We start from the raw sequence: 27,352 nt of genomic DNA on the forward strand, positions 1-27,352 counted from the left end.
TTTGACGCTCCGGGTAACCTGTCGAACCTTTGCTGTATGATTATCTACAGAAATAAAAGGAAAATCGACAAAATACCTCAGGCATCACTCTAAGTAATTAAAGGAGCTTAGAGTCCTCTATTGCCTCTCGGGTAAGCTCTTAAATAGTGAAAAAATCAGATAGTGATCCAACATCTTTTATGACAACGCTATAACAGGTTTTTATGGTTAAGTATAAGAAAATCATTTCTTAAGATATAACAACCGCAGTTACCAATTTCTATGATCTAGCACAGGCGGTTTATCGGTAAAATTATATCGCAAAATTTATATATTCCGAAAATAACTAAAAGCGGTATGATTAAAGGGGTGATATATTTTATACAGGGAACATCCCCCTTTCAAATGGTCAAAAATGCTACAGTATGTAGAGAAACCATAAAAATGTAGTTTGAGATAGGACATCGATGGTCGGAAGTGCCCGGTTTCCAAAATACAGGGTGTGGAAAATTTTCAAAAAAGTCGTTTTTTTCCCTCTGTATTAAAAACACTTTAAGCGATTTGAATGAATTTTTTAAGTTTTAAATTATAGGTGGTGAAGCAAGTTTTTGAGGAATTTCAAATAATTTGACTTGTCCAAGGACAGATTTGCAGCACATGTATGTTAATTTTTTTTACGCACCGTTTTGTTGCATAAAAAATAAAATCCCTACCAAGGTTGTTTATTTTATTATTTTCATTTTATTAGTTCTTCGTATTATTTCGTATTTTGATAATTTTAACCAGTTTTTCATTGTAAAATATCTGCATAAAATAAATAATAATAATAATAAGAATAATAATAATACAATACCCAATTACAAATAATGTCAAAGCGATAACATGAACAAGAGAAAACTGAGTGACAGAAGTAAAACAAAAATCACTTAAGACAAAAGTATGTTGAATCGGTATAAGTATTTTTAATAATGATGAAAAACAAATTTTTTTTGAGAAATTTCAACACTTCGGCGCACTGACCATCTGTGTCCTATCTAAAAATACTTTTTCATGGCTCCTGTATACATATACTCTAGTATTTTTGACTATTTGAAAGGAGACACTCTGTATACAAGCGCTTACAAGCTGTCAAGAAAAAATGTAAACAATACAAATAAATACTGGTGAAAAACCGGAAAATAATGTGTATTTTGCTTAAGCGGTCCGGTACGACTCTACTGCAATAAACGTCAGTATTGGAATCGGAATGACCCAGCCTGATGAATTTGGCACCTTTTATATCCATGGTAGAAACTTTGCAAATGTTTACAATACAAGTGTTTACAACACTTTTAGCAGCCTTTTTTAAGTTATTTATCCTTTAGAACTAACATAAAAGGAGATATAAACAGTGTATACAAAATGAAAAGAAAATTCATAAAACTAACTAAAGAACATAAGTTCTAGTGATAAAAAAATGTCGATTCTAGGCCTTCTGTCATAAGATATAGCTCCTAACTATCATAAGAATAACCAGGAGTTTAAACAATGGAGACTAGGGATCAAAATACAGTCTATAAAGAACGTGCTATAACCTATTCGAAATCTAACCCATACTGGATAAGGAGGCTTAAAATACCATAATCTCTAGGTGAATTATAAACTCTGGAATTAAATATTAACAGTGCAAAACTATCTAAGCTTTCTGATAAAATACTGCCTGGGCAAACCCATAAATCTATAAAATAAAAAGAAAAATCTTGTATCTTCGTTGCAACCTCCCACATTAACAAACTTGTTTTATTTATTTTTTTGAACTTAATTTAATTTGTGCAACTCATAGTTGTATATTGTATCTTATTTTATTGCATATTTGTTTTTAAGATGCACTTTTTTGAACTGCTTTTAATAATTTCTTTTAGAGAGTTTTAGCCTCAAAATAGTGTATTTTCTTAGGAAGTAGTTACGTTTCCAATTTTTACTTTACATTTAGATTTGACAATGCCCTAGTTCAGGGCAAAACACATTTAATCAACTTCACACACTCCTTTGTCTTTGAGTTTGACTTTATGTTTTGCATTTTATCAACAACGTCACTTAGAGAATATGAAGTATCTTAGAGAATTATAAAATCATTTTTGATGCTAGCGGTATCTATTCCAAGTTAGTTATATAGCTATCACAAACACAGCGGCTACTTCCGACAGCATATAAGCCAAAGTACAAAAGCTAGCAGGCGGAATAGCAAAGGCGACAAACTACGGTGAGTTTAAACTTAGTTTAAAACCAATTTTCTTCGACGACAAATTCTATTCCTCAATTGCATTTCGGAGCCTTGCCCACCAATGCCAAGCCAAAGGGAGAGTGAGGGTGGGGGGTCTGATGTAATTTACTCGTGCGACTGCTACTTCGGATCCCCGTTCCGAGAGGCCTCAAAGGAATTTCGCCCCATTTAAATTCAAACAGGCTTGGCTCTAAATTGCACGTATATTGTTATTTTTCAAGTTTGGTTTGCCATTAGGTGGTTTTAAACTAAGATGTTTTAAGAGTTACTTACTGAGACTAATGTTATTCTGTTTCTGATGATCCACCTGACCTCTGAGCGCGCGCAGCTTGCGCAACTTCAATTCCTGCGCCTCGACGCGATCGCGTAACCTGCGCAACCGTTCGCTCTCGGCTTGAACGCGTTGCGCACGCGCGTCCTGCTCCTTCAGGTAGCGCAGGCGCTGCTCCTTGGCGGCGAGCAGCTGGTGCTGCGAGTCGATCTGCGACTGCTGTCTGCACGCCATGTCGCGCAGCTCGGTCAGCGTCAACTGCACTCCGTCTGGTAACTAGAAAGAGACATTATAAATTTAATTTTCGATTAACACGGTCATTGTTTAATTAAAGTCAGAGAAAACGGCTTCGAAAGTCTTAAGGATAAAATAATTTGATAGTATCTTGATTAGATTGAGTTTGTCTCTAAATCAACAAAATTCTGAACTTTTCTGAAACAAAAAATCTGAGAAACAGTAGAAGGGAAACTTAAGAAGAAGATGCAATTCAGTAACAATCATATAAATAACACATTATTTAAACGAAAATTTTGGGAATGAAAAAAGGTGAGTCGGATTCCCAAAGATTATGCATAATTATATTTCTATAGCAGAATATACAATTTTGACTGGTGATATCAATATGGAAAACATGGGAAAAATAAAACAGTATGCCGCATTCCTGAAGGCTATGCAAATTTATTATTTTTAAGTTAATTTTCATCACATTTTCTCCTTTAATAACCTCAGAAGCATTTTAGGTACAATAATTAAAAGTGTGGAGTAAGCAAAAAATTCAAAAGGCACTGAAACATAAATATTATTTTTATCTAAACTTCTGCATTTTGGGTAGACAGAATGTGACATGGACCTAAAAGAAAAACATGCAGCAATTCAGTCAACTATTAAAAAGAAGAAATAACGCAAAACGTAATTAAAACAAAATATAGCTAAGAAAAACTGAGCCGCGTCCTTCAAGGTTTTGCATTTATATTTCTTACGCTGCTTTTTTATTAAAAAAACTAAAAGTTTTGTGAGTTTTTTTAAGTTTAAACATAAGAGGTAAAAAATAATAAAGATAAAGGGAAAATAGAGAAAAACCTAAAAAAGAAATCACGATAATTTAGCGATTTTTGCTAAAAAAATAAATAAAAGAAAATATAACAAAACTTAGGCCGTGTTTCTAAATAATATGCATTATTAAATTTTTTAGAGCTAATTCCAAGGATACTTCATAAAATATATTCAAAAACTATAAAGTGACGGCGTCAACTGCTCTCCGTCAAGTAACTAGAAAAATTATAATTTTCGATGAACACTGTCATTGTTGCTGTTATTGAAACTTATTAAGTTATTGTTATGTAAATTACTTACTTTTTAGATAATATTTATATTTTAATAACCTGGGAACTTCTTAGGTTATGAAATCTAAAGGTATGTGATAAGTAAAAAGGGTACATAAATGGCCTCCCTTAAAAATTTTTTTGTGCACATTATTTTTTGCTTAAAAATCTAGAAATAAAGAAAGAGTCTCCAATAAAAATTAGGGGATGGAAACCATTTTTTAAATATAAAAACAACAAAAAACGTGAAATTTCATTTTTTAATTTTTTTGCAAGACGAGGGATAATAACCTAACCCAACCTGACCTCCCTCCGTTTACTACTTATCAAATCCTGCAAGAAAAATTTAAAAAATATTTTTCCTAATGTTCCTTGTTGTTTTTTATCCATAAAAATTTCTTTCCGCGCCTATTTTATATTAGAGATTTCATATTTGCACACATTTTAACATTGGCAAAAAAAAACTTTTTTTAAGTAAAACAATTTATAAACATAATTATTGTTATTACTTAATAAACTTCTGAATTTTGAGTAGACACTATCGAAAATAGTGGAAAAAACATTTAGCAATTCAGTCATAACTATTAGGATGAAAACGAGTGCCGTGTTCTTAAAGGTTATGCAAATTTATAATTTTTTAGTTTATTTTCATTGCATTTTTTCCCTTAATAATATCAAAAGCATTTTAGGTGCAATAATTAAAAGTGACAGCAAAAGTGTGTTGTAAGCAAAAAATTCAAAAGGCACTGAAACATAAATGTTATTTTTGTTCAATAAAATTCTGCATTTTGAGTTGATAAGATATATAACATGGACCTGTAAAGACATGCAGTAATTCAGCCATAACTATTAGAATGAAAAAAAAATTTTAAATATAATTAAACGAAAATATAGCTAAGAAAAACTGAGTCGCATACTACAGGTTTTACATTTATTTTGTTATACTGTTTTTTGTAAAAAAAACTATTATATACTACTTATAACAGTGGTATAAGAACTGAAGAATAACAAAGATAGGTGAAAGATAAAAAAATTACGCTAATTTAGAAATTATTTTTGCCAAAAATATAAATAAACGGAAATATAACAAAAAGTAGGCCGTGTTCCTAAATATTATGCAATACTAAATTTTTTTCAGCTTCAAAGATATTTCATAGTTTCGTCACAAATTATTAAATAATTAAACAATGCATTGGAGTATTTTCTTAATAAAAGCTTACCACAAAACAGAAAATGTTTATAAGATAATTTAAAAAGAGAATTTAAATTTCTTTAATTAAATAATTATTATATAAAGAAAACATTTATTAATGAAAATATAAAGAATAAAATAAAGGTAAGTCCTATTCGCAAAGGTTATGCATAACTATATTTCTATAAGATAGAGTATTAGAGTTTTAAGCGACGATAAAAATATGGAAAACTTGCAAAAAATAAGGAGAGACTCATTCTAAAAGGTTTTGCAAATACATTGTTATTTAGATCATTTTTATTGCATTTTATTACTTAACGACTAGTTATTTAAAAGTGTACAATTATTTAAAACTGTATGGTAAGCAAAGAGTGCGTAATGCATTTAAACAAAAATATTATTGTTTGTTAAAATTCTGTATTTTGGGTGTACAGTATAAGACATAGATCTGAAAAAAACACGCAGCATTACAGTTATAACTATTAGAAAGTAAAAAAAAGAGAAAATATACTTAAAACAAAATATAACCCAGAAAAAGTGAGTTGCGTCCTTCACGATTATGCACTCCTATTTACTTAGATGTTTTTCAATTAAAAAAGGTAATATAGTTTAGGTAATAGTATAAGCAGTAAATAATAATAAAAATAGAAAAGAAAATCCCAAACAAAACAATTAGATTTGGAACGATTTAGAAACAATTTTTACTAAAAATTAAATATATCAAAAATTAAATGGTGTTCCTAAACTTTAAAAGACTATGTGTAAGTATGATAAACAAAAAGTTCCTAAGGCACTAAGATATTTACATATATTATTATTATTAAATAAAATTTTACATTTTAAGTACACAGTATAAGATATGGGTCTGGAAAGCTGTAATCCAGATATAACTATTACAAAACATAACTACGATAAATTGAACCACGTCCTCCAAGATTATGCATTTATATTTCTTTAGCTGTTTTATAACCAATAACTAAAATGGTTTAAATAATGACATTAGAAGTAAATAATAACAATAAAAGTAAGATAAAGGAAAACCTGAAAAAAATCATACTAATTTAAAAACGATTTTTGCTAAAAACATAACAAAAAGTTGATCGTGTTCCTAAAAAGTAACACTATTGCTTATTAAACTAGGCTAAATAAAATAAGTAACTAAAATTAAGATAGGTAAAATATAATGAATAGATGTTAAGACCATCCCTTTGAAGTCTCTTAATTTAAATATAAATAAAAATATAGAAACAAATAATAATAGAAAATATAAAAAATCCTATATTATCAAAAGAAATTAAATAGGTAAAAAATGTTACAAAAGAGACATAGCCTTTCAAAATAAGAAAAGGTAAACCTGAAAAACGAACATTTTTATTTAATAAAGATTTATAAAGAAAAAAACATTTATATTAAAAAAAATATAGTTAAATCAAAAAAAAATATATATTTATGTTAAAGTTCTCGAAAAATATGCTTCATAAGACTCTTTTATGTCTATTAACTTAGTTTTTATTTTCTTATATGGCAGTAAAAGTAATTTTAATCACATCAAAAGGAAACCATGAAAATTCAGTAGGAAAAGACGAGTCGTGTTCTTAAAGGATAGAAATAATATATTTTCAATTAATTTGCAAAGCTTCACATATCGTCAAAAAAAACATTTTTTACAAAAAAATATTACTAACCTATTTGCTTTTCTAAATACTATGCATGTTTATCATTTTCAATGTATTTTATTAGAATAAGACCTAAATAGCATCAACTTTACCTATTAAAACACAATAACGCCAAATATCTGTTTACCTCCAGAACAAAACTTTATAATTTAAGCCGACCCTATGTACCAAAATACGTGCTTATTAAATAATTCGATTACTTAATTTAAGCGAATAATGACGAGTGCAGAATTATTGTCACGTACCCACTAAAATTATGCATATTCAGATGTTTGAGGCTTAGACTGTAAATGTAAAATTAGAAAAAAAAAACCCAAGGACTAAACACACTAGACAACCCTAATCCCTTATTACCTTTTAGCCTTAAAACAGAAACCTTAGTTTGTAACAACCCTTGGCATATTAAGGGATTAAACAGTATAACCAACACACTCGCTATTCCGGAAGCTTTATACATTTTAAATCGCATTATGCAATGGCAAGTTATTCCGATGCAAAACTTGCAGAGATAATACGTGTGAAAGATGGCGTTGGCAATTAATGAAAAACCTCTTAAAATTAATTAGGGTGCCAGGGGGGGAGGGAGGATAACTTCATTTAATCTGCACCCCGCAACACGTTCACCAATAATTGTTTTCTGGACCGGAATTAAAGCAAAAACGTTAGCAACTTCAGCCGGGAGTAGATTAAACCTTAATGAAGTTGCCTCTCTAATATGTTTTACAAAGATAAATTTCACACTCGAGTGTCTTGTCGGCATTTTATCGCATCAGCCCTTTAATATCTGAGGAAAATGCAATAAGAGAACTGTAAGACATGAAAGGCGAAATTCCGGTCTTATCTTAACACGGTTTTGGATTTAAGGATAAAAAAGTTTTTTTTTTATTACATTTTGTTCTAATTGGGTTTTTCTTTTAATATTTAAGTCTTCCTTTTTAGTCAAATTTTTTATCAAAAGACCTTTGATCAATTATACCCAGAGAAATAATATTAACATAAAAACAATAGATAACTTTTTCCAATCTAGGGATATGGTATGTATATCTGAGACTTCAGCCAAAAGATACATACTCTACGTGCGTTTTACAAAGGAAAAATGTATTATTTTAATGAAGTTATTATCATTAAAGTTCTGATACAATAATAATTGTATCCTAACAATTTCGAAGACTTACAAGATAAAGTGCAGTAATATTTAACTTGGAATCTAGAAGCAGTTTCAAATTCATGACGTAAGTCACTCTATCGATATTATAAATTAAACAGTTTAATGGCTTGTTCCAAAAAAATTGCTTAATTCGTTACATACTTCTAACAAAGTGCCAAATTATTTAAACCCTCCAGGGGATATCACTTTCCTGAACAACTTAAGGTGGCACAATTGAAGACACCATTATTGGAGAAAATGTAAAATTTCGGTCAAACACCTGGTCAAAAGCATTGGGGGAGTCATTGTACAGGGTTCGGCAAAATGATCTCCCACATTTTGCGCCGCCACTGAGCCCGAATCACTAAAGAGGGAGCCAGCTTATTGCGTAGTCGGCTGGCTGCGCGCGCCTTGCCATTTCTGCGAGCATCGTGCCTTCGTTATCGAAACATTTTCCAAAAGTAACGAATCTATGATTACGACACAAAGAAGTTTTCGTACTCACTTTGCGCTTGGTAGACATGATCCAGTTCCAGATCGCAAAACAATACTGTTGTGGGTTTCAAATTTTAGAGCTATAGGTTCAGCCTTAAAAAGAAAATCAACTGGTAGACCCAGAAGTGTTCGGACATCTGAAAACATTGCAGCTGTAAGAGAAGCAGTTGAACGATCTCCTAGACGTTCAGCTGTTAAACATGCCTCTGCTTTGCGTTTGTCAGATCGCTCTGTGAGAAGAATTTTGCACACCGATCTGAAGTTCCACCCATACAAAATGATGATCGTGCAAGAACTTAGTGAACAGGACTGGGAAAATCGCCAAGAATGTTCCAATGATATTCTTCAAAACGTCCCACAAAATGCGCTTTTAATAACGAGTAACGAGGCTCATTTCCATTTGTCTGGCTGTGTGAACAAGCAGAATTTTCGTTACTGGGCACCAGAAAATCCGCGGCAGCTCCGTGAAAGGCCACTTAACAGCCAACGTGTTACCGTTTGGTGTGCTGTTGGTTCTTTTGGTGTTTGGGGTCCCTATTTTTTTAAAGAAGGAGAGGTAACGGTTACCGTAACTGCTGATCGATATGTCGACATGCTACGTAATTTTTTGGAACCAAAACTTAGGGAACCTGAACATCCGGATGTGTGGTTTAAACAGGATGTGGCTACAGCTCATACGGGAAGAAGGACAATGGACCTGTTAAGGGAAATGTTTTCAGGACGCGTAATCTCGTTACGTGGAGACGTTGGGTGGCCTGCGCGTTCACCCGATCTTGCCCCATGCGACTTTTTCCTTTGAAGCTACCTGAAAGAGAAGGTTTTACATTTCTTTAGATTAGCTGGTTAAAAGTAGTATCTGCATTTTGGAGGCTCTTTAATATATGTAAAATCACTAAAAAGATTGTTTAAAAATTTGTTTTTGATGAAAGCCATCGAAGAAATATTAATAAAGACTACATATTCTAGAATAAAAACGATGATGAAACTCACTGTTTTTTCTATTTCTCTCTACAAGTAACCTGCTGAGGATCTTATAAAGATAGAAATCCAATAAAGATTGGAGTTAGACATTCTCATATTAAACCACTAAACATCATACAAAAGTGGATACTCAAAATAATATTTGAAAAAAATAAATTGTTTCAAAATTATTTATTATTTAACGAAACCAAATTATTTGACATAAAACCATTATATATGGTTTAAAAAAGTGAAAAAATTTTGGACAAAGATGTTTTACATTTATTGGTCCTAGGACGTTAAACATAATTCCATATGATATTTAAAATGGAATTGGAAAAGAACGCTTTAAAACAAAATACAAAAATAAATTCAGAAAACAAGTCGCCAAATTTTAAATGACTTAGTGAACAACAAATAAAATATACTAAATATAAAAAAAAATACAAAAAAATTGAGTGTTTTTAATAAAATAAAAATTAGAATAAAATACATCAAACTTGACGTCTATGAACCGAATTGTGACTTCTTTCCAAATTGTGAAACTGCATGGCGAACTTAGACGTTATTGTTTTGTGTTTGTTATTTAGAACTTTTAATTGCAAGATTAATAACTGACTAAAAATATATGCTAAATGTTCAAATGCCATTTATAATTTTCAATTATATTTTTTATTTTTTTTGTTTATTTATAAGTATATACTTATTTGTGACGAATTGTAAAGTCTTGGCAACTAAACATATAATTGTTATTGTAAGAGAAAGTGATGGTGAAACTCAGTTTTCTTTTATTTCTTGCTTTAAAAAAATCTTTTAAAGCTTTATAAAGACTTTCCACAACACACAAATTTTCATAATTTTCTGGTTTTTACCATTCAAAGTGTATTTAAAATTTCTCAGTTTCCAATTAACCTGCTGTATCACCACGAATATCTAGCACCTAAAAAACCTAATTTCCATGATTTTCGATCAAATACGGCCGGGGTGATTGGGGCATAAAATTGTTGACAGATCCCCTTTCAAAGGGGCGCGTCCGAAAAGCGTCGAGAGCTTTTTGCTTGCATGCAAATAAGGAATTTACGAGCGGGTTTATTGAATTTTTTATTTTTTCTGAACTTTATTGCCTAGCACGATAGCGCGAACACATGATGTTTATGGAATTTTACCTTAGATATTCTTGCATTATCACAAATCAACTAAAAAAAAATCACAAATTAACAAAAAAATCATTAACATATAGGCACATCCTAACAAAAAACATGCTCTAATGCGTAACATAAAAAAATCATGCTAAAACACAAATAAAAAGCGTTTTGCCATCGTGATCTTTACAATTATATAAAAATCACCTTTTCGTACAGGCTCTCGCCCTTATAATTATTCGTCGTGCTATCCTCTTCGGTCGGAAGATTCTCCTCACTTTTTCGTCTCGTTTTATCACATTCAGTTGCAATCGATGTCTGTACCAATTTGTCCAGTCTCGCGTTACTACCTCGCGGATCAAGTTCGGCATCTTGCGGATCAGCCTTCGCCTTATTTTTTGGACCAGCGGTTTTAACATTGATGTGCACTAGACGTTCGGTACCACCGAAATTGGGTCCGTTATTGGTAATAACTGTCGGGGTTGGTGAAACGTATGGGGGGTTTACTCTGACCGATCTTCCTGGTTTTGGAAGAGCGCCCTTAAAATAAGAGTTATATGCCAAATGAACGGTTAGATGGCGGAATATAAATAGTTAAATCAAATAGAGTCTGCCTTTTTTTGTATATTTTAATAGGAAATATTTCAGTATATTATAAAACGTATAAGACTATCGATGTGGAGAGATCTTTAAATAAAAAGCAAGTTAAAAATAAGGTTTTACATTTTTTTGGTTTTTAATTTTTTAGCTAATTTTAAAGCAACAAACTCAAAAGCATTTAAATTTACTTTAATACTTGGATGACACTGGGCTCTTTTTACATGACAATTTATACTAGAAAAAAGTTAAGGTAAATAAATGAACTATAAATACCAGCTCTCGGTAAACTATAAATACCAGGTCTCGACAAATTTTCAAAATTAAGAGATTCTCTTGTTGGTTGAGTACTTAGAATTAGACATTCAATTGAACAAAAATAGATCACCAATAGCCTAAATCTCGGGAAAGTAGAAAATTAACTTTGACTCAAAAATCTAGAAAGAATTTAACGAAGAAATTAACTTCAAGTGCTTAAAAGAATTCAACTAAAGGTGTTTTTTAAATCTTCCAGGAATTTAAAATCGATTTTTTATTTCTTCTGAAAACTAAAATTTTTAAATTAGGAACTAAATTTGAAGATTAATAATAAATTAAAGGATTAAGCCCTTAAAGTAAAAATAGTCTTAGTAGCAGTCATATAATGCCAAAACATACAGTATCGCCTAAAAAAGGATAAGATCCAGACTCACTGAGAGAATTAATCAGAGATGTCAAGGTATACTTAGCTAAAGAACGTGACACTTAAATGAAGAAAAACAGATGATCATTGCAGTAAATACAAATAAAAAGCTAAAATTACTTTCACCTAGAAAGCCAAGAAAAGATCCAAAATATGTTTGAATTTCTTCCAGGAATTTAAAACTACCTTTTTATTTATCCTGGAAAATTAAAGTCGGTTTAAAACTCAGCTAAACTCAGTTGAAATAAGTAAATAATAAACCAAAAGCCTTAAAGAAGAGAAAATAATCTGATTACTAGTCAGACTATGGCAAAGTTAACAATATTCCTGAAAAAGATATAAAATCTAGACACCATCACTGGAAGACATTACTAGATACACTAAAGTATTCTAAGTTAAATTTAGATGAAATATTGGAATTAAGTAAGAAAAAATTAAAGACTGAAATGGATATGAAGAAATCATCTTATATTGTCCTTAACAGAATGACAGAATTTCACCTTATTATCTAAGTAAAAAAAATATCAAAACTTGTGAACTGAATGAGGCTAACTTGTTTTAGCAAATTATCGTACATCATTAGAAAAGTCTTCAAACATCGAATATCTTGATGTTTCATAGATTTTTAGAATTGATTCCTTCCACAAAAATATATTTACTCGTCAAGCTTAACTTTAGAAATAATGTATACACTAAATGAGAGACTTAATTTCTAGTTTAAGCTGTAAGAAGTTTTTTGAGAGAAGAAATAATAGAAGCATTAAGACTGCAACTTCCAAGATCTATGACACATATATTTTCCATATCTAATAACCTTTTTTCATTAATTTCTCTAATATCAAATAAGTATTATGCCAAATGATTGCTTTAATTGTATTATTTTGAATTAAAGATTTTATTTTATTATCATTTTGCTCACATACAAAGAACATCATTTTATAAAATTTTGTCAATTCAACATCAATAATTATGTCAATTCAAGATTACTTACTATAGAAATAGGTTGCTTAGTATTTTCCCTTTTTTGGGGTAACAATGTATTATTTTACACTTCTGTACAATTCTGAAATATTTTTTTTACAAAATTCACACTTTTCTCTGTCACACTTTTCTATGATTTCCAAATTTGAGATAGACTATCATGTTCAAATGTCAAAATTATGGTTGTTTTTATTTTGCAGCACATTTTTGTTACCGCAGACAACAACCATCATTTTATTGAAATTTTTTTACAATTTTAGATTGAAAATAATAATTGAATTTTAAATTTAATGTCAAACTTTTGATAGTTTATGGATTTCTACCATACTTCGATATTTAAAATTAATTTCTCGACAAAATTATGTATACCAGAAATAAGGAACTTTATTTTAAATAGATGTGCGTTGTATGGTTTTTACAAAATGGTAAAGATTGAATATCATTTGTAAAAAAATGTCGATCTCCTGCTATGTCTAGTTTCTACAATATTTTTTAAAATTATAGTCTGTATCATCCTTAATCATAATTCTTCTTACGTAGCTTTGCTTATTATAGTGAAGCCCCCTTTTACAGAGATTTTTACTTCCATTAAGTTTAGATAGGAAATCACGTCTAAAATTGGTGTAATGTTGATTCTTTGGCATTTTATGACTAAATTTTTATATTTGAGTTTCTCAAGGAATAAGCTTAAAAAACAGTTCAAATTTATTGATGCATACAATTATTGAAAAGTAATTGTTAATAATTTATTTTTATTGCAAAAAATATGTAAGAATTTCGTAAGCAATTTCTCTATTTCGTAATAATTCTTTTACCCAACTAGACACGTAATTAGTTTTTTAGGTTAACTTAATATACAGAAGAATTGTAAATTTAGCAAGTAGTTCCTCAATATTTTTGAAAGAAAATTAATGACGATATATAGCAAAATCAAAATTGTTTTAGAACAAAAAGTTTCTTTATACATTATATTGTTTGGCTAATGTAATTTCTTTACATGATCTTATTTCTCTGCTACCCGGTGTACATTCTTAGACTTATATTTTTTTCAAAATCAAAATCTCATAAATGCATCTTCTATTTTGGTATCTGTTTTCCTCTTATAGCAGCTCCTACCTAGTCGGTTATAATCAAAGGTCTAGTTTTACAGTCTGTGTTACTTGTGTCGTTAATCCTTAAATGTTTCTTGTACATATTTCATCCAAGCCTCTTTCACTTCTATTGTTAGGTTTCGTCGAGTATCAATCAGGAGTTCAACTAATTTAGGCCTATAGGATCTTTCTGTGGAGGTTAAAAGAGTCATGCTTTTATTGTACTTCTTTGCATTTTCCATTAACCATTTACTTCTCCAAGCATTTCTATGTTACTATTTTACAGTTTTTTTTGTGTCATTTTACTTAACACATTAACTGCCACGTGAATCAGCCGTGATTCACAATAAAACTATTGTTATTATGCCTGTAGCTCGCCGGTGATTCTCAGTAGCCATATAAATCAATGGTAATTTAAAAAGCGCGGCCTGGCGCCTTTCTTTCCACTTTTTTTTATAAGATCTTTTGGATTATTTTTACGATTTTTTCTAAGCATACCTACTAAATGAATTTTTCTTTTTGGTAACTTGTGAGCCAGCTCCATACTTGTGTAGTAGTTATCTACGTAAATGCACCGCCAAAAGTGGTTCGCAAAGGTTCATAAAAACGTTAGTTGGCACGCTTGATCCATCTATTTTTTTCTTGCCACAATATATTTTCAGATCATAAGTATATCCTCCTTCAAGACATAATTTCTATAACTTCACGCCGAACTAATGCCGTTTATTCTTGATGTACTGCATGAAAGCCAGCCTTCCACGAAAAGGAACAAGCGTTTCGTCAACGCATATTTGCTCTTTGGGAATATAGAACTTTTGAAAATTCCCTTTCAGCTGCTCCAAAAGGGGTCCAACTTTGTATAATCTATTAGAACTATCAGCATTTTCATTATCTTGAAAATGCCAATTTGCCAACAACAACTCAAACCTATTATATATATTAACCTATATTGGTTTACATAAATTTTCTTTTTGGACCAATAGTCTGCCAATTTAGGTGCACGAAGTAAGCCCATCCAAATTTGAAGACCGATAAAAGTTATAATCTCCTCAGGATTAGTACCTTTCCATTTATTTATACGGGACCATTTTAAAAGTGTTGATTCTTTTTTCTGCGCAGCGAAACGATTAGTTTCCGTCACAATATTACTTACAACATTGTTCTCCACCATCAGCTTGAAAAAAACCAAGAGGCTTATCAATATGTTGAAATAAGTGATTTACAATATTACTTTCAGGAATATCAACTGAAAAGTTCTTTAGGTATTGTCCAGTCACTTCTTGCCACATCAATCTTGGAACAAGTTTCTCATCATCTGAACTATCTACCTGAAACTGCTGAATAACTGCGTCTATGGTCTCCGAAATTCCGTCGTTTTAATTTACGTTTTGGAAAAATGGTGGATCATAGGTTCTGTTAAGAAGTTGCGTACTGGAACCTTCTCCACCAACATCTGGAAATCCTAATGAAGTGCGCATGTTTATTGTTTTCTTCTTTTTTACTAATGGCTCGTTGCTATTTTCCGAACTACATGAAAATGATAAAGGCGAACTATCAGGTTCATATTCATCTGAGGATTCTCCGAAAGGATCGGGCTCTTTATTAGAAAACATCTCTTTCATCAGCTTTTGAAGACGCTGCTGTTCTTTACTATCTTTTCAAAAAAAAAAATCTAAAATTAGCTTGGAAAACGAGATTTGCGATAAAATCTTACCTTAGTCAATAATAAAGACCGCTAATAAATAAATATCAAAACACACTTTTTTCAAAACACACACCTTTTCAAAACACAAGTTTTTAGTTCTTTACTGTTTGACTGATCACACACAAATTACGATAAACAACAAGAATAGGCTAGTTTTGTTTTGAATCAAGTATGATTTACGTGGCCTACTGTGCAATTTTCGTCAGCCAGGCCTTATGAGACATACTTGATTCATGTTCAAAAACACAATTTTTGACAGGTATTGACAAGTAATTAATTGTGGGTCATCTTTTTTATTATTTTGGAAGTGAAACAAATAAAAAAATAGCTTTTGGCTCGTGGGGTAAAAAAAAAATTGTATTGTGGCAGTTAACGTGTTAAATGAGATATATTTTTCCTATAAATTAGTATTTAACCATAGTTACCTATTTTTAATTTAGGTCTCATGATGCCGTAAGATGAAACGAGTAACTCAATAAATAGATGGAGATTTTGAGTTGAGTGATGAACATTTTGAAATACATCCCAAGATAAATCTAACTTCAATAAATAAATGCAATGATCCCTAATAGCATTTTAGTAAGTCATAGTACGTAAGCATACTAAAATCTGTTTTTCCAGATAAAAAAAAATCAGCTTATGCTAATCTGTCCTCTAGTACGTTGTTTTAATTGAAATTAATTTTTCAGTAAATTAGCGTACCTGGTTTGCAGAAATTTTTAGCGGAGGCGCCCCAAGGGGTACGGGAGATCGTCTGAATACTGAGGGGTCGGCCGGTTGGCACACGCAGGCCAGCATCCTATTTATTTTTGCCCATCCATTTTGAATGCCTTCAAATGGACGGGTCCGACTGCTGAAATTTTATATGAATACGGGTCGCCACTTAAACGAGGGTTATTTAAACAATAAACAAACAAACGGACTGTATAAAATTGATTAAAACCTCGGTCGGTATTAGCTTTTTATTACAGAGTCGGGTTAATAATACATTTATTAAGGTTGTATGGACCCTAAGTTCCTAAATTTCGTAAATATTTAGGTATATTTTGGTAAAAGTTCTATAACTTTTGTTAGAATTTTAAATTAAAATCTTAAATCCATATATTTGCTTCTATTAAAATTGTTGCATTTTTATTGTCAGATATATTAAAAAAATTAAATTACACAATAAAAGTTAAATTTAAATATGATAGATATAGTCAGATTTTATTGGTATATTTTTGGCATTAATTTTGTCACGGGTGTTTGGAAGGAGAAATTAGAATCTACCTACCGACAGCGGTATTATAAAAAGTCTTGGCCTGAGGAAGAGAGGTACTGAAAATCTTTTGGATATTTCTAAAATTTTTTTTTGTTTCCTCTGGTGGCTGTATTTAAGCTAGTAATTTGGTATTTTCTTAACAGTGTATTTTTAAATGTTTATATTTGATTCCTCTCTGACTAGTATTTAAGATTTTTTTTTCGATTTCAACCCCTACCAGGCTTATGTGATACTTAAAGCCTATTGCATTTTTTCATGTTCAATTTATTGCTATGAAAATAAATGAAATTTTAGTTAGTAATTCCTTGAAAGGAAATCCGGAGGGTAGCAATCAGAATTGGCAAGAGCATAAATGAAATAAGAAATTAGAGAAAAAAGAAATTAGATTTAACGAAGTATTAATTTTGTCTTTTAATTCATTATAGCCTTTCCTTATTTAAGTCTATTGGATTGTGCTCTGGTGTGTACATTATGTGTAGTAAAACTCTTTCGAAAAAGTTTTTTTACACATATCTTATTTTTGAATTAATACATTTTTGTTTAATTATTAGGACACTGGCTTCAGTGTCAAGTCCTCAAAGAGTGCTTGAAAAGAGTAAAACTTGAGTTTTCTCAAGAGTCAAATAATTTTCAAGACATACTTTTAAGTCATAATCAAAGGCTTCATATTTTTTATATTTGTTATTCCTCAAACTGTAATTCAGTAATTTAATGTAGATTCTACTAGAGCTAAATATACAAAATAAATATATTGCACGAAAATTTAAGGACGTATTCCTTGGCTCAAAATATTGAAAAAAAGTTCCGATAAATCTATGTCCGAAAATGGATATAAAATACCGAAAATAATAAAATAATAAACAAAAATAAAAAGTAAACTTAAAAAAAAATGTGAGAACTTTCATTTAGTTTTTGTTGACAAAGAAAAACATATATATGCATCGTTCGTACATCAAAAAGAGTGCAAGAAAAAAAGTCGATTCTCGGTCAAAATTGAAATACACTCTTTTTTCAAGTTTTTATTATTAACATTGCTGCATTTTTGTAATCGTTATCAGTAAATAAAATATTAGTTTGTTAAATGCTGATAGGTGACTTATAACTGTATTAAAATTTATAGTGACTTCTCCATACTTAACAGTTTTTTTAATTTTTCATTTCAAATGAATTACAGTAACAGAGAAATGAAATGTGTATTTATATGCATTATAAATCTGAATTTTGTGTAGGGTATTGCGAACGGCAATGTTTACAAAGCAAGGCGTATTTACGAAGAAAGATTTCCGAATTGTGCTATTTCACATAGTCAAATGTTTATTCGCTTCCATTACGGACATGGTAAAAATGACATGAAGAAAACAATCAACGACCTCGTACAGATGCAACTGTAGAAGCATAAGAGACAGTGTTAAACCAAATTAATTAGGACCCTACAACAAGTACAAGAAAGATTGCTACAGCACTAAATATTAGTCAATCGACAGTCTCCAGAATAGTGAAGATCGAACTCTTCTATCCCTACTATTTACCAGCGAGTGAAAGCACTTTTACCCGGTGATTTTCCTCAAAGACTAGCATTTCGTCGATGGTTACAACAAAAAATAAAAAAAAATCCTCAGTTCATGGTAAGAGTATTACTCACAGATGAAGCAAATTTCTTAAAAAATGCAATTATGAATTTTCACATAAATCACATATGGGTACAAAAATCCGCGCGGAATTATTGAAAGTCGGCACCAGCAATAATCTTCGGTTAGAGTATGGTGTTTAGTGTATAATTAACTTGATGGTCCGTTTTTTTTACCGAAAGGATAAACTGGAGATGTTTATTGGCATTTTCTCGATGGGAAACTGCCTGCATTAATAGAAGAAGTTCCTCTTGAGCTAAGATATCAAATGTATTTTATGCACCATGGTGCTCCAGCGCACTTAAGCTTAATTGCTCAAGAAAATTTAGATAGAAAATATCCCAATCGCTGATAGGCCGCGGAGGAGACAACCGTGGGCTGCGCGATCGCCCGACTTAAACTCATTAGACTTTTTTCTTTGGGGTTACCTAAAACACTTGAAAATGTTGAAAAGTTAAGAATTAGGATAGTAGCAAGTTCAATCGCAACAATTCAAAGTACAACAGACATTTGTAAATGAGTGCGTCAATCAATGGTTCGTAGGGTAGGTGCTTCCATTGAAGATAGAGGGCAACACTTTCGACAACTTTTATAACCTCTGCTCCTAGTGCTTTACGTCATTTTAATCACTTTGCCCTTTTGTAAAAACCTTTGATTTTATAAGAAATGAATTGAATAAATAAAAATGCTGTTTTCATTGGTGTATTTAAAAACTCAAAATGTGATACGTAGGGTCCTCTATTAGTGTCTATCAAAATATTTAAATTTAGATTAATTAGAATTTAAATTTAAATTTAGCACCTTAGAGAATCTCCCTATACCTAATTTCATATGGTTATTCTCGTTTACTTTCAAATTATTTAGAAAAAATAAAAATAAAACTAGCATTTTAACGCCCTGTATCTCCATTTTTTTCGAACAGGTTTATAGGAAGTTTTTCCAATATGTTGACCCAAGAATACGCCTTTAAATTTTTGTGACATCATGTATTAATAATATTACTATTAAAATCTTTATTGGTTTCCCAAAAGGCCATCGACCGAAGTCCTCCAGCCAAGCCTTTACAATTATATACAATATTTACAGCACGTAGTATGAAACTAACTGACTATTACTTGTGTAAAAAAAATCTTTAATTTCTATTTAATTTTAAAAAGAATTAGGGTTTTGTAACTGTTGTAGTTTTTAAAATATGGAATCTGTACCTACAATTTTTGCTCTTTTCTGTTTTTCATAGTGGCTCTAGTTTCTATAGGATGTTATGGTACCTTAAAGCAAATTTCGTGCTCAGCTGGTTTATCAGTTAACTCAATTCCTGTTCTCTGATATAGCTGTTTGTTTCTTGAACTGAAAAGTGAATTTTAAGGGGGTGTCGCATTTTTGTTATTGCTTGCGAGCTGAAGTTTCTACAGTTTTCTTATAGCACATGGTTTAAGATTAAGACATATTACGTAGCCATATTCTAGCATAGGTTAGTCTACAATAGGTATGTAGATTGATTAGTGAATTTCGAGGCCGTTTTAATATTAATTCCATGATTCTTGTAGGTTAATGCTTGTAAATGCTTTGCGAATCCATTCCCAAATATTTAGCGGTTAACGTTGGTCTGGTCGGTTAGGTGTTTTAGGTTACCCAAGGGAAGTTGCTAGGTTTAAATTAGTTATAAAGTTAGTAAATAGGTGGTATTGATATTTTAATGGATTTGAAGTTCGCAATTTTCGAGACCAGACCTTAATTTGTTGAGAATTTTGTTGAAGATTAGTGGCAGCTCCTGAACTGAATTTTGCATGTGTAATTAATACGATGTTATTAATTTCCCGATGACACAGCAAGATATATTTATTCGTATCCATATAAGCAATGTCTTCAGTTATGTAAATTATACAATATTGGTAATACAGGTGAATCCTGTGTTATTCCTTGTTAAAGCTCTAAGGCTCCCTATGCCCAGATATTGTCAAATGCTTTTCCACGTCCAAAAAAAGTGCTCCTGATAAGTTCTGATGTTTAGCTGTTTCGGTGTTTGAAGTTAATATATTTATTTTGATAGTTTATACGTTAACAATTTGTTTTAGCTTATAAATTTTATGAGTCAGTTTTATAATTTTAGTTGATACATATTAAGTGTGTGAGTTTTAATTAAGATTTGCGTAGATTATAACTCCAAGGTATCTGATTCCAATTTGTTTAAATTTTTAGATTGCTTTTAAAATGAGCATAGTTCAAACATTGATCTTAATTTACAGTCAAGTTTTCCAGAAAACTAGATTATAGCGCCTTGTGACCGAAAAGCAGACAAATTACGGATTTGTACATATTTATTGATAAATAATTAAAATCAAACCAGGTCTTAATCTTTCTTATGGAAATTGCTGCTTTCTGTCGTATACTCCTAATAGCTTCCTTTACCGTGTCATCTGCGAAGCAAATTACTTCTTGCTCGCAATCAAATCAAATTAAGCAAGTCATTTACAAATCTACCGGACAAGATTTACTCAATGTATTATTAATTTTTACTCTTTGAGTTTTTTTACTTATGCAGGACTTAAACAGCCTATTGGCAGTACCCCGAATTCCTATTTTGTACAATTTGTCAAGCGAGATACGATCATATTGTGAGACGACGAGAAGAATACGATCTGATATAGTGTGAAATACAATGTTTTGTAAACAGATTCTGTAAGTGAAAAAACGATTATCAGTAACTAATTCACTTACATTATTATCTCGTTGAGATTTGTTTGAAATTGTTAATTTAATTTCCTTGATTTTGTTCTGGGTCACTTCTTTACCTACTGTATAAGAAACTCTTTAGGCTTCTAGTCATTTCAATATCTGAGTTTCTTCTTTTCTTGCTTCATTAATTATTGAATTTATATAAATCTTTTTCCTTTTTAATACTTTTCTGGTTGATAATTTTCCATATGTGTTTAGGATTATTTTCTTCTAGTTCTTTAAAATAATATTCGTTTTTTGCTAATTTAATTAACGTGCCTAATCGGTAAGTTCTAAAATTATATAAATAAATCACAAATGGAGAAATAACGGTTTTTTTGTTTTTTTGTCTTACTAAAAAGTAAATCAACTAGACTCTGCGCTGTCCATAGTTTTATTTTACGTAGCTTATTTGTTTTGCATCACTAAAGTATTTTTTAAGCTTGTTAACAAATAGTTTACATAAATATTAACATTACTAGTTTTAGAGATATCCTCCCAATGTTTATTTTTATATCTATTGTTTAATAAGTTGGAATTGATTTTATGATTTTTCATGAACATTTTCCTTTTCGATTAGACGAATATTTAATACTATGAGATAGTGGTCTGATAAAGCAATGTATAATATTATAGCATCAACTTCTGATAAATTATATAAACTCCTTACAGAGTAATGATCAAGACATGAGGGTTGTTGTAAGTTTATTGATTTGACTATTTCGGCTATGCGATTGTAAAATATTTAAAGATTCGACAATTAAGTTTTAATAAGTTTAAACACGCACAATTATTTCAATATTAATGTTTGAAGATATTTTTGTGGAACATAGATCGTTAAGATCTACTAAAAAACTATATTATTTAAAGATGATAGCCTGTATGTACCCGTTATACTTACATCTAGCCTATTTTAATTTACAATCGTCCTAATAAATTAACTGTTACCAATAGTTAGTTATAAATTCGCTTTTCCTTACACACTCACTCCTAATATATAAAATAAACCCATCACTTATGTTAATTTGACTATTATTATAAAAATAGTGAAATCCGGGAATTTAAACATTGTTTTAATTGAAAATTGAATCGTTTTTCATATCGCGTTACATCAACTTAACATTTTTTGAGTTTAAGTATAATAAGAGACTTTTCAATCTTAAAAACTTCTTGTTTTTATTAGCATTCAGATGTTATAAATGTATATATAAATGGCTAGCTAAGCTCTTTATAAAAATACATCATAATGCCATTTTGGGTTATGTATACAATTTTAGAATAAATTATGAAAAGTCCTCTTCAGCTGTGATGTTTAAAAATTGTTTTAATAAATAATTAGCATGGTAAAATTCAAATACAATTTTTAAGGAGATATGGTAAATACAATTGGTTTGAAAGTTTCTTTTAATGAGGAATAATATAAAGAGAGGAAAAATAGAGTGAATCGTTTTTTAAAAATCAACAGGACTAAAAAGTTTAGGTGTAGTAGAAATTTTATGAAAATTAGAAACAAATTTTAAAATCATTAGATTTATTTAAAATTAAAAAAATATTATACAAAAGACACGTGCATTCTCTGCTGAAAAATACATTTTAAACTACACCAAAAACACATTAGGATGTAAATTTTTTTAAGTGAATATATAAATAAACATAAAACTAACCAATCTACAAAACCTAAGTCTTTATAGAGAAATGCAGACCATAGCCGTTTAACTTATGCATAAAATTGATTTTAAATTTGGTATAAACGATTGTCTAAACCGGAGCAGAAGTTTTGTAATTATTAATTTAGGTTAATGAACTATTATAACTTTTAATGGGCTTTTTCAACTAAAAATTCAATAGAAACTTTTACAGGCAGTCTATCTTCCTAGATGATAATAAATTAATTAATCCAATAAAAATGTGGGTATTTTATACTCCAGTAACTGATATTTTAAATAAAATAATAAAATTAATAATGATTTTTTTAATCGTTATTGTATCATACCATCAAGTTCGTCAAATATTTCAAAAATTCTTACATACACTTGCAATTTCTGCTAAAAAATAAATTCCAAATTACACTAAAAACCCATTGGGATTCCGTTGATTTTAAGTATGCATTTAAACGTTCATAAAACTAACCAGTTACGCTTCTTATAAAATAAGCTATTTAGGTTATGCATAAAATAAATTTAGCAAAGCTTATACCAGATACGAGTAAAAGCTTTAAAAGTATTTTTGGATTTTTATTAATAGTACTAAAATGAGAAAATTCTTTTTGGGGTGTATCGAAATATTTGAGGCATAAAATGAAAAATTTCTTCTTTTTATTAAACATAAAACTTTGACTAAAGCTGAATTCTTAGAGAACTTTATCATTCAATTATGCAGTAAAACTTTATAAATTAGTTACATAGATTATATTTTTCTCTAAAGTCTAAGATCTTTAAAGTTTTCCTATATTCAATAAATATCTAGGAAAATTAGTTTATCGAAAGAAGACTAAATATTAAGTAACTTAAAGTTCATCGTGACATTAAAGTTATGCAGACTGAAGTTTCAGGTGCTTAGGAGTTTTTTAATTTTATTAAAAAGTTTGGTCAATTAATGACAAAACTTTTTTTGCTTATAAAGAATAATTTCATATAATACATTCATAGCGATAATTTTACTATAGTTTTAAAACAAACAATTTTTATTAAATTATTTTAATAGTTAGTTATAATACTTTTTTATATTTAACTAGAAGTAGCACCAAGTTACATAGGAATAATTTTTTACTAAATAGGTAGATTTTATTTATTGGAAATAAAATAAAAATAAGAAAAGTATGTATGGACCTAAATTGTAAATAAATAAATATACACACAAGTAGACAGAAGTAAAAAGTATTTAATTATAAATAGTACGCATTTAAAACTAATTTATTATTAAATTACAAAACGAAAATATTCTTCCTTTAAATTAAAACAAATTATTTTATTCCACATTTTATAATTAGTTTAAATAAATAATTAGTTTTATATATAAACTTTAATAATTTTACGCTTCTTTTTGTATTTTTGATATTTGAGCAGTTTTAGCTTTACATACTAGTAATAAACTAATTATATTTAGAATTTATTTTAAAAAAAATGTGACATCCTTGTAATAAATGCATCAAAAAATAAAACGTTGTTATTTAAATACTCCTTAAAATAAATAAGGTACAAAATACCATATAATCATAAGTATTGGGACAATGGAAGAAAATATCGAAATGTTAAAAATTCCATCTACTATGAATAAATAAATAAAATTCAAAGAAACAAGAAAAATATAAAGATGATAGTGAGAGAGATTTTTAATCAGCAGAAGATAAACATAATATAAAAGAGAAAGTAAAATTTGAAAAAAAAACCATAAAAGACACAAACAAATTCAGCCAAAATTTTGCATTAAGGAACTCATTTTATAAATAAAAAACCATAAATTGTTTTCAGCATTTTTTAATATTTTTGACATTTTATCTTCATACATAATTATTAAACTGACCATTTCTAGTATTTGTAAAAAAAACTGGATAATACCTATTTAAGTTATGCATTAAAAAATGAAACGATCTCGTTTAAATATTGTTAAATATCACGATGATGTAAAATCCCATAAGATTTAAAGCATTTCATTCAAATTAAAAAAATATATATATAAAAAAGATTGAAACGAAAAGTTATAATAAAAAAAATATTCGAATACACATTAAAAAAAATAGATAAATTTAAAGTAAAGTAAAGTCTAATAGAAAGTAAAAATGAAAATAATAAATTGGCTACTATATTGTTAAAAACTGTGCGACTATACATTAAATTTATAAGAAAACGTAGACCATATCTTTAATAAAATTAAATACTTCAAGAGGTAAATAAGGTGCAAATTGCAATAAAGTTCATATATTATTAAATTTATAGGCTTTAATATCGTTTTAAAGTTACCCGAATATTTTAAAGATGAGCACTACGTTTCTTATAAAGCTATTTTTTGTCTTCTTTTTTCTATTTTACGCCGTGTCGTCCGTTTTAATAAATTTAAGGCAGCGACAACGGAGAAAATCGTTGGCGAATAAAAAAGGATAAAATGTGAGTTAAACCCGGGCACAACTCTCTTTTAAGGAGCTATTATAAGACCGGTAATGACGGCTGTTTTAAACACCCTTAACTTTCTTTTATATAATTAGGTTTAAGATATAAAAACCACTCTTTTATTCTTGAAGTATATAACAGAATTAATTTATTAATTTCTTAAACGTAATTCGTCTAATGAAAATGGTTCCCTAATAAGCTCTTAGTATTAATGTATTAGCCCGATCCCATAACAATGATACATAATTCAAAACCTCACTTTCCTTTTAGGTTGATTAATTATATTTAAAATGTTGTGGTATATTAATGAGTTTGGGGTCCCTTTTGTTCTCAAGAGATTGTTTTATTACTATAATTTCAATATTTTGTAGATTAATTAGTAGAAGCTCTTAACTAAAAATGATTTACAGTTTAAAAAAGCGTCAATCAGTTATTAAATTACCATGATTTTTTGACTAAGTATAAATATTAACAAAACACTCAATAATAAATATATAATGATAAGCCAGCAAAAAAGGGCTAAATATAAATTTACTTTAAGAGGAGAGAATCCGGAAAAAGTAATTCACATATTTAAAGCACTTAGGAAATTGGAAACTAAACGTGTAGCCAGGGCACAAAGAAAGTAATTCAAATTTATTTTATCGCCTGGCCTCAGGTGAGGAGGAAATTCATACATTTCTGTTGCAAATTTGTTAGAAATCGTCTTTTTTATATTACTACAATAGAGCTCAGTTAGTAAAGAACATCTTCTAAAGTTACTCACTTTTCCAAGCTCATATTTTATATTTAACAAATAGAAAAACCAGTTTCAAAGCTAGAAATAAAACGGTTTTTAAGCTAAAAATGTCTTTAGAAATCGAAACTTTTTATCTGAATGATATACGATATTACCTTGGCGGTCTAATGACTAAGAATCTACCGACCGCTAGCTCCAAAATTATTTTGTTCTCGAATAAATTACGAGAGTAATAGTCCTCATAGAAAACGATAATAATGATTAAGTATTAAAGTTTTATTAACTTTAATAAAATATTAAGACTAATATGCCTCTCGCCCTTAAACAGTCTAAAATTATGCTTAAACTTAATTTAATAAAAGTATTAAGAAGTTCTTATTGCTATATTTTAATGGATTTTTTAACCATATTTTATAGTCCTACGTCAGCGGTTTTTTTGAGTGTGGCAGCCCAAAATATATTACAGCTGGCGGGGCTTATATTTGAAAAATGAGAAAAACAAGAGCAATTTATATTAAAATTAGTATTCATTTTAAATTATAATAAAATATTTAATATATGGGATTTAAATACCAAAATTAAACTAGTCCGACGTATATCCTAGCCATTTAAATTATGCATAATTTTTTTTAAATACACATTTTAAACATAAATCTTTATTGTGATGCCCTTGTTTATTTGAGTTATGCATTATATACCAAAATAGGAAAATACATACAATAATAAGTGTATATATAAAAATATGACAAGCATCTACATATGACCTGCAGCTGTATATTTTAAATTTAAATATATATAAGAGATTCCTTTACTAAGACTTTAAATCCGCAACAATCTTTCAATAACATTTCTCTGGTGAAAGCTCACATCGAAATTCGTTTGATGTCGTCTTCCTTTTCCTCCCTTTCCTTAAAATTTCTACAATTGTAAAAGGATATTGTGTTTCTATTGTAAGATTTTCATACTACCGAGGCAAACAAACAAATATTTTTCTATAAAAACAATTTAGAAAAATATAAATTCTGGAATGAAAAGCGTCCCGAAGAAAGCGCTGAAATTAAAGAGCTCTTTTTAAGAATTCATTTACATTTTTTAAAATAATGAAACCGAAAAGTTGGATTTTTCTGCAATATTAAATAGAAAATATTATTGAAACTTTCTGTTAACATTTACAAATTTTCTTTTTATTAGAGGCAAGGCAATTAAATAAATTTAAGTAGGTTTCTTTATATTCCGACGACAAATTTAGTTTTCAATTTTCCAAGTGCCTTGAATTTGCAAATAACTTTGTTGAATAAATTTACGTTCAAACTAGTAACATTTTATGTTCCTCTTAAATAAACAATAAGAAATAATCGACTTTGACTTAAGAATAATTTAAGAAAAAAATTCAATATAAT

The 27,352-nt window shown here is 29.4% G+C and overlaps 1 protein-coding gene across 9 annotated transcripts in view; it reads right to left on the reverse strand.

Annotated features, from left to right (window-relative positions):
- LOC126737802 (apoptosis-stimulating of p53 protein 1) overlaps positions 1 to 27,352 on the reverse strand; it is a 413,921-nt gene that overhangs the window by 79,935 nt on the left and 306,634 nt on the right. For 4 of the 9 annotated variants that reach the window (XM_050442856.1, XM_050442857.1, XM_050442860.1 and 1 more), the window contains 2 exons: positions 10,655 to 10,987; positions 2,516 to 2,789 (listed from right to left, as the gene is read on the reverse strand). In XM_050442856.1, the coding sequence (XP_050298813.1) occupies positions 2,516 to 2,789; positions 10,655 to 10,987 (607 nt within the window). Of the gene's footprint in view, positions 1 to 2,515; positions 2,790 to 10,654; positions 10,988 to 16,205; positions 16,371 to 27,352 lie in introns of those variants that run through there. The other 5 variants (XM_050442862.1, XM_050442864.1, XM_050442863.1 and 2 more) reach the window with 3 other exon arrangements.

This window comes from Anthonomus grandis, chromosome 6, assembly GCF_022605725.1.
Source record: "Anthonomus grandis grandis chromosome 6, icAntGran1.3, whole genome shotgun sequence".
NCBI lineage: Eukaryota > Metazoa > Arthropoda > Insecta > Coleoptera > Curculionidae > Anthonomus > Anthonomus grandis.